At 53.0% G+C, this 20,015-nt stretch overlaps 1 protein-coding gene across 2 annotated transcripts in view; it reads right to left on the minus strand.

Moving 5' to 3' along the window:
* kiaa1614 (KIAA1614 ortholog) overlaps nt 1–20,015 on the minus strand; it is a 203,653-nt gene that overhangs the window by 111,350 nt on the left and 72,288 nt on the right. For both annotated transcript variants that reach the window (XM_085982165.1, XM_085982166.1), the window contains one exon: nt 12,622–12,853. In XM_085982165.1, coding sequence (XP_085838291.1) covers nt 12,622–12,853 — 232 coding nt within the window. The remainder of the gene's footprint in view (nt 1–12,621; nt 12,854–20,015) is intronic.

Raw genomic sequence — 20,015 nt, forward strand, 5'->3', positions numbered from 1 at the left:
GGGAGTGGTTTACATGGGGAGTGTGGGTCGGGGGTGGGTTACACGGGGAATGTGGGTCGCGGGCTGGGTTAGACGGGGAGTGTGGGTCGGGGGCTGGGTTTCACGGGGAGTGTGGATCGGGGGTCGGTTACACGGCGAGTGTGGCTTGGGGAGTGTGGGTCTGGTAGTGGGTTACACAGGGAGTGTGGGTCGGGGAGTGGATTACATGGGGAGTATGGGTCGGGGGTTACACGGGGAGTTTGGTTCAAGTGGTGGGAGTATGGGGAGTGTGGGTTTGGGGTGAGTTACACGGGGAGTGTGGGTCTGGGGCTGGGTTACACGGGGAGTGTGGGTCGAGGGTGGGTTACACAGGGAGTGTGGATCAGGGTTGGATTACACGGGGAGTGCGGGTCGGGGGTTTACACGGGGAGTGTGGGTCGGGGAGTGTGTTACACGGGGAGTGTGGGTTGGGGGTTGGGTTACACGGGGAGTGTGGGTCAGGGGTGGGTTACACGGGGAGTGTGGGTCGGGCTGGGTTACACGGGGAGTGTGGGGTGGGGATGGGTTACACAGGGTGTGTGGGTCGGGGAGTGAGTTACTCAGGGAGTGTGGGTCGGCGGGTTACACGGGGAGTGTGGGTCGGGGAGTGTGCTACTCGGGGAGTGTGGGTCGGGGGTGGGTTACACGGTGAGTGTGGGTCGGGGGGTGGGCTACTCGGAGAGTGTGGGTCGGGGGTGGGTTACACGGGGTGTGTGGGTCGGTGGTGGGTTACACGGGGAGTGTGGGTCGGGGGTGGGTTACACGGGGAGTGTGGGACGGGGATGGATTACACGGGGAGTGTGGATTACACGGGGATTGTGGGTCGCGCGTTGGGTTACATGGGGAGTGTGGGTCGGGGGTGGGTTACACGGGGAGTGTGGGTCGGGGTGGGTTACACGGGGAGTGTGGGTCGGGGATGGGTTACACAGGGTGTGTGGGTCGGGGAGTGTGTTACACGGGGAGTGTGGGTCGGGGGTTACACAGCGAGTTTGGATCAAGTTGTGGGATACACTGGGAGTGTGGGACGGGGGTTGGGTTACACGGGGAGTGTAAGTCAGGGAGTGGGTTACACGGGGAGTGTGTGTCGTGGGGTTGGGTTACATGGGGTGTGTGGGTCGGGGAATGGGTTACACGGGGAGTGTGGGTCCGAGCGTGGGTTGCACAACGAGTGTGGGTTGGGGGCGGGTTACACGGGGAGTGTGGGTCGGGAGGTTACACGGGGAGTGTGGGTCAGGGGGTGGGTTACACGAGGAGTGTGGGTCCGGGAGTGGGTTACACGGGGAGTGTGGGTCGGGGGGTTACACGTGGAGTGTGGATCGGGGGATGGGTTACACAGGGAGTGTGGGTCGGTGGGTGGGTTACACGGGAAGTGTGGATCGCGGGTCGGTTAAGCGGGGAGTGTGAGTCGGGGGTGGGTTACACGGGAAGTGTGAATCGGGGGTTGGGTTACACGGGCAGTGTGGGTCGGGGTTTTACATGGGGAATTTGTGTCGAGGGGTGGGTTACAGGGAGAGTGTGGGTCCGGGAGTGGGTTACACGGGGAGTGTGGGTTGGAGTGTGGGTTACACGGGGTGTGTAGGTCGGGGATTCGGTTACTCGGGGAGTGTGGGTTGGGGAGTGGGTTACACGGCGAGTGTGGCTCGGGGAGTGTGGGTCGGGGAGTGTGTTACATGGGGAGTGTGGGTCGGGGGGAGAGATACACGGGGAGTGTGCCTCTGGGGTGTTACACGGGGAGTATGGGACGGGGAGGGTTACACAGGGAGTGTTGGTCTGGGGTGAGTTACACGGGGAGTGTGGGTCGGGGATTCTGTTACTCGGGGAGTGTGGGTCTGGGGGTGGGTTACACAGGGCGTGTGGGCCGGGTTGGGTTACACAGGGAGTGTGGATCGGGGGTTGGATTACACGGGGAGTGTGGGTCGGGGAGTGGGTTACACGGGGAGTGTGGGTCGGGGGTGGGTTACATGGGGAGTGTGGGTCGGGGGGTGGGTTACACGGGGAGTGTGGGTCGGGGGAGGGTTACACGGGGAGTGTGGGTCAGGAGGTTACACGGCGAGTGTGGGTCGGGGGGTGGGTTACACGGGGAGTGTGGGTCGGGGGAGGTTTACACGGGGAGTGTGGGTCGGTAGGTTACACGGGAAGTGTGGGTCGGGGGAGGATTACCCGGGGAGTGTGGGTCGGGGGAGGGTTACCCGGGGAGTGTGGGTCGGGGGAGGGTTACACGGGGAGTGTGGGTCGGGAGGTTACACGGGGAGTGTGGGTCGGGTGGTGGGTTACACGGGGAGTGTGGGTCCATGGGTGGGTTACACGGGGAGTGTGGGTCGGGGGTGAGTTACACGGGGAGTGTGGGTCGGGGGGTGGGTTACACGGGGAGTGTGGGTCGGGGGCTGGGTTACACGGGGAGTGTGGGTCGGGGAGTGGTTTACATGGGGAGTGTGGGTCGGGGGTGGGTTACACGGGGAATGTGGGTCGCGGGCTGGGTTAGACGGGGAGTGTGGGTCGGGGGCTGGGTTTCACGGGGAGTGTGGGTCGGGGGCAGGGTTACACGGGGAGTGTGGGTCGGGCACTGGGTTACACGGGGAGTGTGGTTCGGGGGTGGGTTACACGGGGAGTGTAGGTCGGGGGTGGGTTACACGGGGAGTGTGTGTCGGGGGTGGGTTACACGGGGAGTGTGGGTCGCGGGTGGGTTACACGGGGAGTGTGGGTCGGGGGTTGTGTTACACGGGGAGTGTGGGTCGTGGGTGGGTTACACAGGGGGTGTGGGTCGTGGGTTGGTTTACACGGGGAGTGTGAGTTGGGGGTTGGGTTACACGAGGAGTGTGGGTCGGGAGTGGGTTACACGGGGAGTGTGGGATTGGTAGGGTTACACGGGGAATGTGGGTCGGGGGGTGGTTTACACGGGGAGTTTGTTTCGGGAGTGGGTTACACGTGGAGTGTGGGATGGGGAGGGTTACACGAGGAGTGTGGGTCGGGGGTGAGTTACACGGGGAGTGTCGGTCGGGGTTGGATTACACAGGGCGTGTGGGTCGGGGGTTTAGTTACAGGGAGAGTGTGGATTGTGGAGTGGGGTACATGGGGAGTGTGGGCTGGGGGCTGGGTTACACAGGGTGTGTCGGTCGGGGAGTGGGTTACAGGGGGAGTGTGGGTCGGGAGGTTACACGGGGAGTGTGGGTCGGGGGGTGGGTTACACGGGGAGTGTCGGTTGGGGTGTGGGTTACACGGGGAGTGTGCGTCGGGGGTGGGTTACACGGGGAGTGTGGGTCGGGGGAGGGTTACACGGGGAGTGTGGGTCAGGAGGTTACACTGCGAGTGTGGGTCGGGGGGTGGGTTACACGGGGAGTGTGGGTCGGCGAGGTTTACACGGAGAGTGTGGGTCGGTAGGTTACACGGGGAGTGTGGGTCGGGGGAGGGTTACCCGGGGAGTGTGGGTCGGGGGAGGGTTACACGGGGAGTGTGGGTCGGGAGGTTACACGGGGAGTGTGGGTCGGGGGGTGGGTTACACGGGGAGTGTGGGTCCATGGGTGGGTTACACGGGGAGTGTGGGTCAGGGGTGAGTTACACGGGGAGTGTGGGTCGGGGGGTGGGTTACACGGGGAGTGTGGGTCGGGGAGTGGGTTAGACGGGGAGTGTGGGTCGGGGGGTGGGTTACACGGGGAGTGTGGGTCCATGGGTGGGTTACACGGGGAGTGTGGGTCGGGGCTGGGTTACACGGGGAATGTGGGTCGCGGGCTGGGTTAGACGGGGAGTGTGGGTCGGGGGCTGGGTTTCACGGGGAGTGTGGGTCGGGGGCTGGGTTACACGGGGAGTGTGGGTCGGGCACTGGGTTACACGGGGAGTGCGGTTCGGGGGTGGGTTACACGGGGAGTGTAGGTCGGGGGTGGGTTACACGGGGAGTGTAAGTCGGGGGTGGGTTACACGGGGAGTGTGGGTCGGGGGTGTGTTACACGGGGAGTGTGGGTCGGGGGTGGGTTACACGGGGAGTGTGGGTTGGGGGTTGGGTTACACGGGGCGTGTGGGTCGTGGGTGGGTTACACAGGGGGTGTGGGTCGTGGGTTGGTTTACACGGGGAGTGTGAGTCAGGGGTTGGGTTACACGGGGAGTGTGGGTCGGGCTGGGTTACACGGGGAGTGTGGGGTGGGGATGGGTTACACAGGGTGTGTGGGTCGGGGAGTGAGTTACTCAGGGAGTGTGGGTCGGGGGGTTACACGGGGAGTGTGGGTCGGGGAGTGTGTTACTCGGGGAGTGTGGGTCGGGGGTGGGTTACACGGTGAGTGTGGGTCGGGGGGTGGGTTACTCGGGGAGTGTGGGTCGGTGGTGGGTTACACGGGGAGTGTGGGTCGGGGGTGGGTTACACGGGGAGTGTGGGACGGGGATGGATTACACGGGGAGTGTGGATTACACGGGGATTGTGGGTCGCGGGTTGGGTTACATGGAGAGTATGGGTCGGGGGTGGGTTACACGGGGAGTGTGGGTCGGGGTGGGTTACACGGGGAGTGTGGGTCGGGGATGGGTTACACAGGGTGTGTGGGTCGGGGAGTGTGTTACACGGGGAGTGTGGGTCGGGGGTTACACAGCAAGTTTGGATCAAGTTGTGGGATACACGGGGAGTGTGGGACGGGGGTTGGGTTACACGGGGAGTGTAAGTCAGGGAGTGGGTTACACGGGGAGTGTGTGTCGTGGGGTTGGGTTACACGGGGAATGTGGGTCGCGGGCTGGGTTAGACGGGGAGTGTGGGTCGGGGGCTGGGTTTCACGGGGAGTGTGGGTCGGGGGCTGGGTTACACGGGGAGTCTGGGTCGGGCACTGGGTTACACGGGGAGTGTGGGTCGGGGGTGTGTTACACGGGGAGTGTGGGTCGGGGGTGGGTTACACGGGGAGTGTGGGTTGGGGGTTGGGTTACACGGGGCGTGTGGGTCGTGGGTGGGTTACACAGGGGGTGTGGGTCGTGGGTTGGTTTACACGGGGAGTGTGAGTCGGGGGTTGGGTTACACGGGGAGTGTGGGTCGGGAGTGGGTTACACGGGGAGTGTGGGATGGGTAGGGCTACACGGGGTATGTGGGTCGGGGGGTGGGTTACACGGGGAGTTTGGTTCGGGAGTGGGTTACACGGGGAGTGTGGGATGGGGAGGGTTACACGGGGAGTGTGGGTCGGGGGTGAGTTACACGGGGAGTGTGGGTCAGGGTTGGATTACACAGGGCGTGTGGGTCGGGGTTGAGTTACAGGGAGAGTGTGGATTGGGGAGTGGGTTACATGGGGAGTGTGGGTCGGGGGCTGGGTTACACAGGGTGTGTCGGTCGGGGAGTGGGTTAAACGGGGAGTGTGGGTCGGGAGGTTACACGGGGAGTGTGGGTCGGGGGGTGGGTTACACGGGGAGTGTGGGTCGGGGAGTGGGTTACACGGGGAGTGTGGGTCGGGGAGTGGGTTACACGGGGAGTGTGGGTCGGGGAGTGTGTTACACGGGGAGTGTGGGTCGGGGAGTGGGTTACACGGGGAGTGTGGGTCGGGGAGTGTGTTACACGGGGAGTGTGGGTCGGGGAGTGGGTTACTCGGGGATTGTGGGTCGGGGAGTGGGTTACACGGGGAGTGTGGTTCGGGGAGTGGGTTACATGGGGTGTGTGGTTCGGGGGTTGGGTTACACGGGGAGTGGGTCGGGGGTTGGGTTATACGGGGAGTGTGGGTCGGGTGAGGGTTACACAGGGCGTGTGAGTCTGGAGGTTACACGGGGAGTATGGGATGGGGAGGGTTACACAGGGAGTGTGCATCTGGGGGTTACACGGGGAGTATGGGACGGGGAGGGTTACACGGGGAGTGTGGGTTTGGGGTGAGTTACATGGGCAGTGTGGGTCGGGGGTTCGGTTGCTCGGGGATTGTGGGTCGTAAGGTGGGTTACACAGGGAGTGTGGATTGGGGGTTCTGTTTCACGGGGAGTGTGGGTAGGGGAGTGGGTTACACGGGGAGTGTGTGTCGGGGATGGGTAAAAACGGGGAGTGTGGTTCGTGGGGTGGGTTACACGGTGAGTGTGGGTCGGGGAGTGGGTTACACAGGGAGTGTGGGTCGGGGAGTGGGTTACACGGGGAGTGTGGGTCTGGGAGTGGGTTACACGTGGAGTGTGGGTCGGGGAGTGGGTTACACGGGGTGTGTGGGTCTGGGAGTGGGTTACACGGGGAGTGTGGTTCGGGGGTTGGGTTACACGTGGAGTGTGGGTCGGGGAGTGGGTTACACGGGGAGTGTGGTTCGGGGAGTGGGTTACACGGGGAGTGTGGGTCGGGGGGTGGGTTACACGTGGAGTGTGGGTCGGGGAGTGGGTTACACGGGGAGTGTGGGTCGGGGAGTGGGTTACACGTGGAGTGTGGGTCGGGGAGTGGGTTACACGTGGAGTGTGGGTCGGGGAGTGGGTTACACGGGGAGTGTGGTTCGGGGAGTGGGTTACACGGGGAGTGTGGGTCGGGGGTTGGGTTACACGTGGAGTGTGGGTCGGGGAGTGGGTTACACGGGGAGTGTGGGTCGGGGGGTGGGTTACACGTGGAGTGTGGGTCAGGGAGTGGGTTACACGTGGAGTGTGGGTCGGGGAGTGGGTTACACGGGGAGTGTGGTTCGGGGAGTGGGTTACACGGGGAGTGTGGGTCGGGGGTTGGGTTACACGTGGAGTGTGGGTCGGGGAGTGGGTTACATGGGCAGTGTGGGTCGGGGTGTGGGTTACATGGGCAGTGTGGGTCGGGGAGTGGGTTACACGGGGAGTGTGGGTCGGGGAGTGGGTTACATGGGCAGTGTGGGTCGGGGTGTGGGTTACACGGGCAGTGTGGGTCGGGGAGTGGGTTACACGGGGAGTGTGGATCGGGGGTTGGGTTACACGTGGAGTGTGGGTCGGGGTGTGGGTTACACGGGGAGTGTGGGTCGGGGAGTGGGTTACACGGGGAGTGTGGTTCGGGGAGTGGGTTACACGGGGAGTGTGGGTCGGGGGTTGTGTTACACGTGGAGTGTGGGTCGGGGAGTGGGTTACATGGGCAGTGTGGGTCGGGGAGTGGGTTACACGGGGAGTGTGGATCGGGGGTTGGGTTACACGTGGAGTGTGGGTCGGGGTGTGGGTTACACGGGGAGTGTGGGTCGGGGAGTGGGTTACACGGGGAGTGTGGTTCGGGGAGTGGGTTACACGGGGAGTGTGGGTCGGGGGTTGTGTTACACGTGGAGTGTGGGTCGGGGAGTGGGTTACATGGGCAGTGTGGGTCGGGGAGTGGGTTACACGGGGAGTGTGGGTCGGGGAGTGGGTTACACGGGGAGTGTGGATCGGGGAGTGGGTTACATGGGCAGTGTGGGTCGGGGTGTGGGTTACACGGGGAATGTGGTTCGTGGGGTGGGTTACACGGGGAGTGTGGATCGGGGGTTGGGTTACACGTGGAGTGTGGGGCGGGGATGGGTTACACGGGGAGTGTGGGTCGGGGAGTGGGTTACACGGGGAGTGTGGATCGGGGGTTGTGTTACACGTGGAGTGTGGGTCGGGGAGTGGGTTACATGGGCAGTGTGGGTCGGGGAGTGGGTTACACGGGGAGTGTGGTTCGGGGGTTGGGTTACACGTGGAGTGTGGGTCGGGGTGTGGGTTACACGGGGAGTGTGGGTCGGGGAGTGGGTTACATGGGCAGTGTGGGTCGGGAAGTGGGTTACACGGCGAGTGTGGGTCGGGGGTTGGGTTACACGGGGAGTGTGGTTCGGGGAGTGGGTTACACGGGGTGTGTGGTTCGGGGAGTGGGTTACACGGGGAGTGTGGGTCGGGGGTTGGGTTACACGTGGTGTGTGGGTCGGGGTGTGGGTTATACGGGGAGTGTGGGTCGGGGAGTGGGTTACATGGGCAGTGTGGGTCGGGGAGTGGGTTACACGGGAGTGTGGGTCGGGAAGTGGGTTACACGGGGAGTGTGGGTCGGGGAGTGGGTTACACGGGGAGTGTGGATCGGGGAGTGGGTTACATGGGCAGTGTGGGTCGGGGAGTGGGTTACACGGGGAGTGTGGGTCGGTGAGTGGGTTACACGGGGAGTGTGGATCGGGGAGTGGGTTACATAGGCAGTGTGGGTCGGGGAGTGGGTTACACGGGGAGTGTGGGTCGGGGAGTGGGTTACATGGGCAGTGTGTGTCGGGGAGTGGGTTACACGGGGACTGTGGGTCGTGGGGTGGGTTACACAGGATTACAGCCCATGAGTTACCGTCCTTTCAGCTTTATTGGGCAGAAATTCACATGCATTGCACCCACGGTGGACCTACATGTCTGGTAAGCGAGTCAAGGTCTTGCCAGAGGTGTACGCTTGCCACATCTCACTTTCAAGTCCGAAGGTTTTGGGTTCAAGTCCCACTCCAGAGACTTGAGCACGTAATCCAGGGTGACACTCCAGTGCAGTACTGAGGGAGTGCTGCACTGTCAGAGGTTTTCAGTTTTCCGTGAGACGTTAAACCTCAAACCCCTCTGTCCTCTCAGGTGAGCGTAAAAATCCCCAGGCACTATTTTGAAGCAGAGCAGGGCGTTTGTTTATCCCTCAGCCAGGTCAGGTCATTATCTCATTGCTGTTTGTGGGAGCCTGCTGTGCGCAAATTGTCTGCTGCTTTTCCTATATTACAACAACAACCGGTGACTACACTTCAAAAGTCATTAATTGGTTGCGAAGCAGTTTGGGACATCCAGAGATCTTGAACGGCCTGATATAAAAACAAGATCTACCTTTTACTGTACAATAGGGTAGCGATTATGTTACTGGACTAATAATCCAGAGAACATGAGTTCGGAACTCACCCTGACCATTTGAGAAGCTGAATTCTGTTTAAAAAATCTGGAAATAAAAAGCTGGTGTTAGTAAAGTGACCGTGAAGCTGTCGGATTGTCGTGAAAACCCAACTGGTTCACTAATGTCCTTGAGGGAAGGAAACCTGCCGTCCTTACCTGGTCTGGCCTATATGTGACTCCAGTCCCACCGCAACATGGCCTATCGAGACACTCAGTTGTATCAAACTCCTACCAGCAGTTCTAGAAGAAGGCCCACCACCTTCTCTGGGGCAACTAGAGATGGGCAATAAATGCTCGGCTCTTCAACCCAGCGAATGAATATTAAAATACAAATCTGAACACTGGGTGGCGACATCCAGTGTTCCTGAGTTCGAAGTTCCTGTGATATTATCGTCAGAATGTGCTCACATCAAACTTCGCTCTGCTAGCGTAATGGAGGCATTTACCCATTTCGATGACAATTAGTGGTTTAGCCCTTCCACTATAACAGTAGACAGAGGAATCTGATACAAGCAACCTTCAGGCAGCAGCATTTCCAAGTGGTTCACTCTCCCGTGATGGAGTCGGTCACTTTCTATGTTGTTGGTGGAAGGGAGCATACGGTTTTAGCTCAAGGTGAGGGATGCGAATTTGGAGGAATCAAGGAATATTCCCATCGTGCAGGTCTCACACAGGAGAGTGCTACCCACTGAGCCAAGGCTCACACATCAGTGCAATGTAAATACACTGACGCAAGAGGGCCGACATAAGCCTTTCATTTCAAGTTTTTTTTAAAGCTGAATTCAAATTCTCAAACTGCCGTGGTGGGATGTGTCCTCCTGTTTCTCTGAATTATTAGTCCAGCAACATAACCACTACACTACCGCACCCATCAATTAATGGAGAGAGTGAAGGGGAGAAGAGGTTTTATATATCAGAAATGGGGATGTTCGCTGATGACTGCACAATGTTCAGTTCCATTCGCAACTCCTCAGATACTGAAGAAGTCCATGCCCGAATGCAGCAAGACCTGGACGACATTCAGGCTTGGGCTGATAAGTGGCGAGTAACATTCGCGCCACACAAGTGCCAGGAAATAACTATCTCCAACAAGAGAAAGTCTAACCACCGCCCCTTGACATTCAATGGCATTACCATCATCGAATCCCCCACCATCAATATCCTGGGGGTCATCATTGACCAGAAACTTAACTGGGCCAGCCACATAAATGCTGTGGCAACAAGAGCAGGCCAGAGGCTAGGTATTCTGTGGTGATTGCCGCACCTCCTGACACCATAAATCCTTTCCACCATCTACAAGGCACAAGTAAGGAGTGTGATGGAATATTCTCTACTTGCCTGGGTGAGTGCAGCTCCAACACTCAAGAAGCTCAACACCATCCAGGACAAAGCAGTCCGCTTGATCGGCAGACCAACACCACCTTATTGGCGTACCGTGGCTGCAGTGTGTACCATCTACAACATGCACTGCAGCAACTGGCCAAGGCTTCTTCGGCAGCACCTCCCAAACCCATGACCTCTACCACCTAGAGAGACGAGGGCAGCAGGCTTGTGGGAACACCACCACCTCCGAGCTTCCCTCCAAGTCACACATCATCCTGACTTGGAAATATATTGCCGTTCCTCCATCGTCGCTGGGTCAAAACCCTTGAACTCCCTCCCTAACAGCACTGTGGGAGTACCTTCACCACACAATCACAATATATACACCCAAAACCATGTGATCTCTTGAGAGAGGTGAAAAACTGGATAAAAACCCAGGCCAATTTGGGGGGAAACATCTGTTAAATTCCTCTCCAACCCCACCCTAGGCCATCAAAACTAGTCCAGGAGATCACATTGACCCTGATTTATATTACAGGAAAGACCTTTAGTACGAGGTGATCTCCGCCCCAGCCAGAAACAGGTCCAACTCTCGCTTGAAGGAATTCAGCAAATCAGCATGCACCACATGAGAAGGCAGCCTGTTCCAGAGGTTCAGTATTCTCTGGGGAAAGAACCAACTCCTGACATCGAGCCTAGATCTGGCCTTACACAACTTCAAATTGTGATCCCTAATCCTCCCTAACCTATTTCATTGGAACAAACTGTCAACTGGAACACAATCTATACCCTTCATCATCTTATAAACCTCGATCAAATCAGCCCTAACTCTGAGCCTCTCTAAAGTATCAAGAGTCCCAGCTCTTTTAGCCTATCTTCACAGAATCACAGAAACCCCACAGTGCAGGCCCAAGGCCGGATTCGAACCCGGGTCCCTGGCGCTGTGAGGCAACAGTGCTAACCACTATGCCACCGTGCTGGCTCGGAGAACCTTGTCTTTCTCTGCAGAAGGTTATCATCTTGATCACTAAGATGCTTCATACTGGGAATGAATCTGGTGGCCCTTCTCTGCACCCTTTCCAAAGCCTCAATGTCACCCACCATGTGAGGAGACCAAAACTGGACACAGTATTCCAACTGAGTCCTGACCAAGGTCTTGTCCAAGGACAAAACAGTATGCTTGCAGCACAGAAGGAGTCTGTGCCAAGCTTTTGAAAAATCTATCCAACTAGTCCCTCTTCCCTGCTCTTTCCCTATAGCCCTGCAAATTTTTCCTTTTCAAGTATTTAGCCAATTCCCTTTTGAAAGTCACTATTGAATCTGTTTCCACCGCCCTTTCAGGCCGTGCATTCCAGATCACAACAACTCGCTGTGTAAAAAAAATTCTCCTCATCGCCCCTGGTTCTTTTGCCAATTACCTTAAATTTGTGTCCTCTGGTTATTGACCCTCCTGTCAGTGGAAACAGTTTCTCCCTACTTGTTCTATCAAAACCATTCATCATTTTGAACACCTCTATTAAATCTCCCCTTAACCTTCTCTGCTCTAAGGAGAACAATCCCAGCTTCTCTGGTCTCTCCACATAATTGAAGTACCTCATAGGAAAACAGTTTTTGTGTGTTTTTCTCCTAACTTGAAAAAATAAATACTTGCATTTACATAACGTCATTCACGACATCAGGACGTCCCAAAGCACTTTGCAGCCAATGAAGTACATTTGAAGTGTAGTCACTGTTGTAATGTAGGGAAACGTAGCAGCCAATTTGCGCACAGCAAGGTCCCACAAACAGTAATGAGATATATGACCAGATACTCTTCTTTAGTGCTGTTGGTGTGGGATAAATATTGTCCAGGACACCGGGGGTAACTCCCCTGCTGTTCTTTGAAATAGTGCCATGGGATCTTTAACGTCCACCTGAGAGAGCAGACAGGGCCTCGGTTTAACGTCTCACCCAAAAGACAGCACCTCCGACAGTGCAGCACTCCCTCAGCACTGCACTGGGAGTGTCAGCCTGGATTGTGTGCTCAAGTCGCTAGAGTGGGACTTGAACCCACGACCTTCTGACACAGAGGCGAGAGCGCTGCCCACTGAGCCACGGCTGACACATGCTCCCCTAGTATCCTGAATGTGCTCACTTTCACTGAGATATGTTTTCCATAGGCAATGGGCACCCTCCAGTACCTCGGCCAAGTGTCCACCTTCATCTGTCAGCTCAGACAATGAGTGTCAGCCATCTAGGCAACCGTGAAAGGGCATCCCAGCTGAGTCCACTCTAGTCCAGGTGACTTTTCAGGTGGGGCCACTGGACAGTGATCATGAACGGCAGCTGATTTATGCCTATTCCCTTCACCCCCTCCTTCCAGCTAACCCAGGACCAATATTAGCACATCAACCGGTTCTGGGTCAGGTTCAGCTGCCTCAGGTTACACCAGGGATTAAGCCTGGGGCCTACACATGTAGGAGGAGTGGCCAACTTGGTCACACGGGGGTGCTGCAGAGAGTGAGGGGAGCTGAGACTCACGCTGACACCCGGTGGCCCTCTGAAGGCCCGCCGGCCGGGTGGTGGGTAGGCCTCTCTCCACAGGGGCCTGCCCTGCTCCCTGGCAGCGGCAGCTCATCGTCCCTGGGTCCTGGCTGAGGAGGCCAGGCCGAGCCCCAGTGCTCCTCTGGTTCCGAGGCCGTGACAGGAGCCGGCTGCTCCCGACTGGAAGTGGTGTCCTGGGGCCGTGTCTTCACCGTCGCAGGCCGTCTTTCTGTTAAAAAAAAGAGAGAGAGAACGTGGCAACGCGTGACCAGAATCCCATGGCTTTAACATGTACAGAATGGAGATACATCACGAGCAAACGGATCAGAAGCTTTTTAAAACTGTGTTTGAGTAACGCTCGATGCACGAAATGAACCTCCTGGCCACACTTCACTTCCACCTCCCACTCGGGTCCCCAACTCTGGTTGGATGTATGGAAGTTTCATCACGTGACAGGGGAAACATGACAGGGCTGCGAGGAGTGGGATTAGTTGGACAGCTCTACCAAACAGCTGGCACAGGCACGATGGGCTGAATGGCCTCCTTCTGTGCTGTATGATTCTATGACCTCCTGACTCCAATCTGCCCCGCCCCCACACTCCCGCAATTTTTCACCCAACATGTCCATCCTCATGGTGCCCCGCCTTCCCACGGCCAATCGGAAAGCGAACATACTCTTCATTACCTGATTGGATGAATCTTCATTGTCAGTCAAACAGCATCTTTTCCCCATCTCCAATATTTTTATGACTAATGAACAGAAGTGTAAAACAACACAAATTTTAAAGACCCTATGATTTTTCTCTCGGGGTTTTTTGCTGGCAGCGGTGTCCTGGAGATTCATCTTTAATTCTTGGAGACTCCAGGGCAATCCTGGAGGGTTGGCAACCTCTACCACCCACATCAGTGTGAATATTTAAAATGGCGGATTTCTGTTAACTCAGGGATCCTTTTAAAAAGAGCAATGAGGCAAAGTACCAGAAGACGGCTGGCGGCAAAATGAACTGTACCTCAGCAGGAGCCAACTCGTAAGAAGGGGGGCGGGATCTACAAGAAACTTAACCAGCCTAAATATAAATAAAACAGGAAAAGAGAGCACAGGAAAGAATAAAGTAAGGGAGGACATTCATGGTAAGGGAATAAATAGAGTTATAGAACAGAAATCGAAAAAGATGGTTAAACATAAAGTGAGAGGAAATCCTATTAAAATGAGTTAAACTGCCTGTACAGCAATGCACACAGTGTCTGTAATAAAACGGGAGCTGGAGGCAATCATATGTTGCGAGGAATCAGACATAGTAGGGATTACTGAGACATGGTTACAGAAAAATCAGGGCTGGGAATTAAACATTGCAGGGTATAACATATTTAGGTAAGATAGAGAGGGGGAAAGGGGAGGTGGAGTAGCTGTACTTATTAGGGTTAACATAATGGCAGTAGAAAAAAGTGACGCAGACATCAGCAAGACAAAAATCGAATTCATATGGATAGAGATAAAAGATATTAAAGGATCAATCACACTAATAGAAGTAGTCTACAGACCACCTAATAGTGAAAGGGAGGTGGAGGAAGAAATATGCAGACAAATTAGGGAAATGAGTAAAAAACATAGAATAATAATCATGGGGGATTTCAACTACCCTGATATTAATTGGACAGAAGAGATAAGTAAAGGGGATAAGGGAATGGAGTTCCTAAAACCCAATATGCAAAAAGCCCAACAAGGGAGGATTCGCTATTGGATCTAGTAACGGGGAATGAACCAGCGCAGATAAGAGAAGTCTTCTTCTTGTCGTGTCCATGGACAGTCTATACATAGCCCAGCCAGAACTGGACACATTTTTGCGCCTTGTTGTTGAATTCGGCAAGATCTGCAACAGTGCAGGGTTCCTCTAACGATGGGCATTGCAGGAGATGTTGCATAGTCTGTGCCTCAGTTCCACACTCACAAGTTGTCGGGCTGGTTGAATATCCCCATTTGCTTAGTGACACCTTTGAGCAACCTATACCGGTCCTAAGTCTGTTAAGGCACTTCCAGGTTGCCCAGTTGCAATTAGCTCCTGGGGGAAGGCTTTCATCAAGTAAAATTTCCATCGCTGGGGGTTGTTCAAGACTGGCGAGCCGGTCTTTCCACAAGGCGATGCGGGCTTCAGATGAGGTTGATTGTAATGGAACAACACTGTTTAGCTATAGAGAACCCGTCAACGTTAGCAGATATAACAGTCAATGCCGGTCTTGAAAAAGACCCGTGTTTCTGACATCGACGACTACTTCCGTCTTCAGGCATGCTGTGCGTGGTGGTGGTAGAATTGGTTGAAACAGGGCCACGACGTGAACGCTTCTACCTTGACCCCATAAGAGAAGTAAAGGTAGGGGAACATATAGGCAATAGTGACCATAATATAATACACTTTAAGATGATAATTGAGAAGGACATAAGTATGATGAAAACCAGGTTAATAGATTGGAGAAAAGCTGATTTTGAAGGGCTCAGAATAGAACTTGGGGGAAAAAAGGGCAACAATATTGGCAAACAACGATGTAGAACAGCAATGGGAAACATTTAAAACAGTGTTCAACAGAGTGCAGGAAAAATATATTCCGCTAAAAGGAAAGAACAAACTAAACAATAATGAGACACCATGGATGAATAAAGCCATAAGGGAACAATTGAGGGTAAGGAAAGAGGCATACATTAAGTACATAGTCTGCAGGGGAGTACATGATAAGAGAGAATACGAAAAGATTAGGAGAGAAGTCAAAAAAACAATTGGAGAGGCAAAGAAGAACTATGAAATTAAATTATCAAGGAACATAGAACAAAATAGTAAAATATTTTATAGGCACATCAATAAAAAAAGGAAGGTTGAGATGGGAATAGGGCCATTAAGGGATAGTCAGAATAATACCACAAGTAACCATAGAGAGATGGCAGAAATATTAAATAATTATTTTGCTTCATTATTTACCAGGGAGATAGAACAGGTGGACATGACATTGGATGATGAGATTAGTAATGAGATAAGTGCATTTAAAATAAAAAAGGGGCTATATTAAATAAATTAATCAAACTCAAAGAGGATAAAACCCCTGGTGGATTGCATCCATGCATTTTAAAAGAATCTAGGGAAGAGGTAGTAGAGGCATTACTACACATATTTAATCATTCGTTAGAAAAAGGTGTAGTGCCAGAGGACTGGCAGATAGCTAACATAATACCGCTATTTAAGAAGGGGGATAGAACATGTCCAGGGAATTATAGACCAGTCAGCTTAACGTCGATGGTAGGAAAGATAATGGAATCCCTACTAAAGGAGAAAATAGAAGAACATCTAGGAACCAAAAATATAATAATGAATAGTCAGCATGGATTTCAAAAAGTAAAGTCTTGCTTGACCAACCTCACTGAATTTTTAGCAGAGGTAACAGTGAGAGTAGACAAGGGTAATGTCATAGATGTAATTTATCTAGATTTTCAAAAGGTCTTCGATAAGGTACCCCATAATAGACTGATGAACAAGGTCAGAGAATGTGGAGTCAGGGGACAAGTAACAGAATAGATTGCTGGCTGGCTTTAGGACAGAAAGCAGAGAGTAGGGGTAAAGGGTAGCTATTCACAGTGGCAGAAGGTGGATAATGGTGTTCCACAAGAATCAGTGCTGGGACCACTGCTGTTCACAATTTACATTAACGGTTTAAACTTAAGAATCAAAAACACAATTTCTAAATTTGCGGATGATACCATATTGGGGGGTGGGGTGGGGGTAGTCAATACTGAGAAGGACTGCTACAAGTTACGGGAGGACATTAATAAACTTGCAGAATGGGCATATAATTGGCAAATGAAGTTCAACACAGATAACTGTGAGGTATTACATTTTGGTAGGAAGAATAGGGAGGTCACTTATCACTTGGAGGGTGCAAGTCTGGGTGGGGTAGAGGAAAAAAAGGGATCTCGGAGTACAAATACACAAATCACTAAAAGCTGCGACACATATTAGCAAGGCCATAAAACAAGCAAACCAAGCACTAGGGTTTATTTCTAGAGGTATAGAATTGAAAAGCAGGGACGTTATGCTAAACCTGTATCGAACCTTGGTTAGACCACACTTAGAGTACTGTGTACAGTTCTGGTTGCCATATTATAAAAGGATATAGAGGCACTGCAGAGGGTGCAGAGAAGATTTACAAGGATGATACCAGAAATGCGAGGGTACACATATGAGGAAAGGATGAACAGGCTGGGTCTCTTTTCTCTTGAAAAAAGAAGGCTGAGGGATGACCTAATAGAGGTCTTTAAAATTAGGAAAAATGTTGATAGAGTGGATACAGAGAGAATGTTTCCACTTGTGGGGAAGAGCATAACTAGAGGCCATCAATATAAGATAGTCACCAAGAAATCCAATAAGGAATTCAGAGGAAAATTCTTTACCCAAAGAGTAGTGAGAATGTGGAACTCGCTACCACAAGAAGTGGTTGAAGGGAATAGTATAGATGCATTAAAGGGGAGGCTGGACAAGCATATGAGGGACACCCAATTGAGATCCTACATGCAGAATTCTGTAAAAGTATCCTCCGGACTCAAAGGAAAACCGTAAACAATGCATGCAGGGCAGAACTAGGCCAATTTCCACTAATAATTACTATCCAAAAAAGAGCCACCAAATTTTGGAAACACCTAAAAATGAGCAACCCCCACTGCTATCATTACGAAGCCTTGAAATGCCAAGAGAGGACCATAAAGAATAACTCCCTCAGTCAACTAGTCCTGGGACTCAGTGAAGCAACCACTAATACTACTAACAATAACCAGCCCCAGGACAGTGACATCGTAGCAGAGAGAATTCGACCCAACACAATTGTCACTAAACAAAAGGAAAAATACCTGTCATATTGGGCAGAAACAACAAAAACCCAAAGCAAACTCAATTGCTACTTGACCCTAAACAGACAATACAACTTGGCTGAGTACCTGACCATGGTAAAGGATAACAAACTGAGAAAAACCTTGACAAGGTACAGACTTAGCGAACATAGCCTAGCGATCAAAAAAGGCAGACACAGGCAGACCAGGCTGCCAAGAGAGGACAGGATATGCTCTCACTGCAGTCAGGGAGTAGTGGAGACAGAGATGCACTTCCTCACAGCCTGTGGAAAATATCAGGGCATCAGGGAGAATTTCTACCAAAAATTCTCACAAATATGCCCTGAATTCAGAAATCTAAATGACAACCAAAAACTCCCATACCTACTGGGGGAGGAGAGAAGCTGTGTAGCACTGGCGGCACACTATGTTACAGCTTGCCATGAACAGAGGGACAACCAGTAAACTAAGAAAAGAGTATATATAAATAATGCGAATGTATATTTATACACTCAGGGATATACTAGTTTATACACTGTATGAATAGAACTGCGTTTATGTGTTCAACCATAAATGTATTTTGATGCTTTGGCAACATAAGATGTACCTTATCATGCCAATAAAGCGATTTGAATTGAATTGAATTGAATTGAGAAGGGAATAGAGGGTTATGCTGATAGATTTAGATGAGGAAAGACTGGAGGAGGCTCGTGTGGAGCATATATGCCGGCATGGACTGGTTAGTCCGAATGGCCTGTTTCTGTGCCGTATATCCGATGTAATCCTATGTAAAATGGAGGGTGGGGGGAGAGATCAAGGGATCTGCTGGGAATTTTTGTTTTTCAAGCTGAATCGTTGGGCACATTCACTCTGTGAATAAGTGGGCAAAAGTTTCTTTGAAAGACCTCCCACGTGAAATGATCTGTAGCTGATTAGTCGAACCTGGGACTCTTGCCAGGAATCTGTGCTGTGACTACATCAGTGCTAATTGCAACACATAATTTGTAATTTAGAGTAACATTAGCAACACTCCCTCAGACAAGTTGCTAATGAAGATTACACCTGTCACATCAGTCTCTGCTCTTCAGTAAGTGTGTGCTGCTCGGATTCCCAAACCCAGTTAACCTTCGGAATACAGAATGAGCTCGGTGGTTGGTTTTTATTTCAAAGACATCCTCTCTTTTTTTTTACAGACTAAGCCATTGACATTCCATGCCGTTGTCGAGTCCGCTATCATCAATATCCTGGGGGGGTCACCATTGACCAGAAACATAACGGGACCAGCCACATAAATACTGTGGCTACAAGAGGAGATCAGAGGCTGGATATTCTGTGGCGAATGGCTCACCTCCTGACCACTGTTCCCTCTCCCTGTGCTGCCGCGTACTTCAATTGAAATTCTGCGCAGAGCTGGAGTGGGGGAGGGGCCCAATACACAATGGCCCGGAATGCAGGCAGAGTCGTTTGCGAGTCTTGCCACCTCAGAGCTGAATCCAATTGGAAATCAACAATTCGAAGCAGGGCCATTCGGAGCGGGGCGTTGACCAGCGACTGGCCACGTAAGTCTTACGGCTGATGCAAGCAGGTGAAGGGCAATTTCTAGGCCCGGCCCAGGAATCCTCACAGAGAGTCATCTGTGACCTCAGAGCCAATCCGAATTGGGACAGCATTTGCTAAGATACAGAGCCCTGGAACCCGGCGAGCATTGTCTCGGGATTCTGTCAGTAACTTTTTTCTGTGGAGACGCGTGTACTCCGTTCCTGGGGACTGAACGGGGGCCGTACTTTGGAACAACACAGGTGGAGACGCAGCACATGTTTTTAGGCCCCCGGTGAAACAAAAATATGAGAAAATTTGGAAAATTGTTTAATGCCGGAAAAAAATACGGGAAAGTGATATTGAATGTCTCGCGGTAAGTTCCAGTTAAATTTTGCCACGTGTTGGCCCCTTTTTGAAAGTGTTATTTAAATCATGTTGTGAGAGAGGGGAAAAGTTTGTGCCCCCATTTGTACCTCAGAGTCTGTGAGAGGCGAAGGGAATGGCAACAGAAACATAAGAACATAGAAACAGGAGGAGGCCATTCAGCCCCTCGAGTCTGTTCCACCATTCAATAAGATCATGGCTGATCTGCGACCTAACGCCATATACCCGGAGTAGTGTGTTCATTTCTGGGCACCATACTTTAGGAAGGATGTCAAGGCCTTAGAGAAGGTGCAGAGGAGATTTTCCAGAATGGTACCAGGGATGATGGACTTCAGATACGTGGAGAGACTGGAGAAGCTGGAGATGTTCTCCTTAGAGCAGAGAAGGGGATTGGGAGAGAGTGTTGTGGCGGTGATTGGGCGGGTCGAGGTCGCAGTGGGGAAAAGGGAACACTCCTGCTCCTCCCAGCTCTACATTCAGGTAAGTATATTTAAAGTTTTTACCTTGCTGCTTGCAGCCTGCTGTGGCCCCTTTAAAACCCGCCAGCTAAGCTGCATGTAGACCTGATTTTCCTGATCGTAGCTGGTGCTGACGCTGGCTGCCT

This window comes from Somniosus microcephalus, chromosome 3, assembly GCF_052327205.1.
Source record: "Somniosus microcephalus isolate GS21.2 chromosome 3, FLI_Smic_1.0, whole genome shotgun sequence".
Classification (NCBI taxonomy): Eukaryota; Metazoa; Chordata; class Chondrichthyes; order Squaliformes; family Somniosidae; genus Somniosus; species Somniosus microcephalus.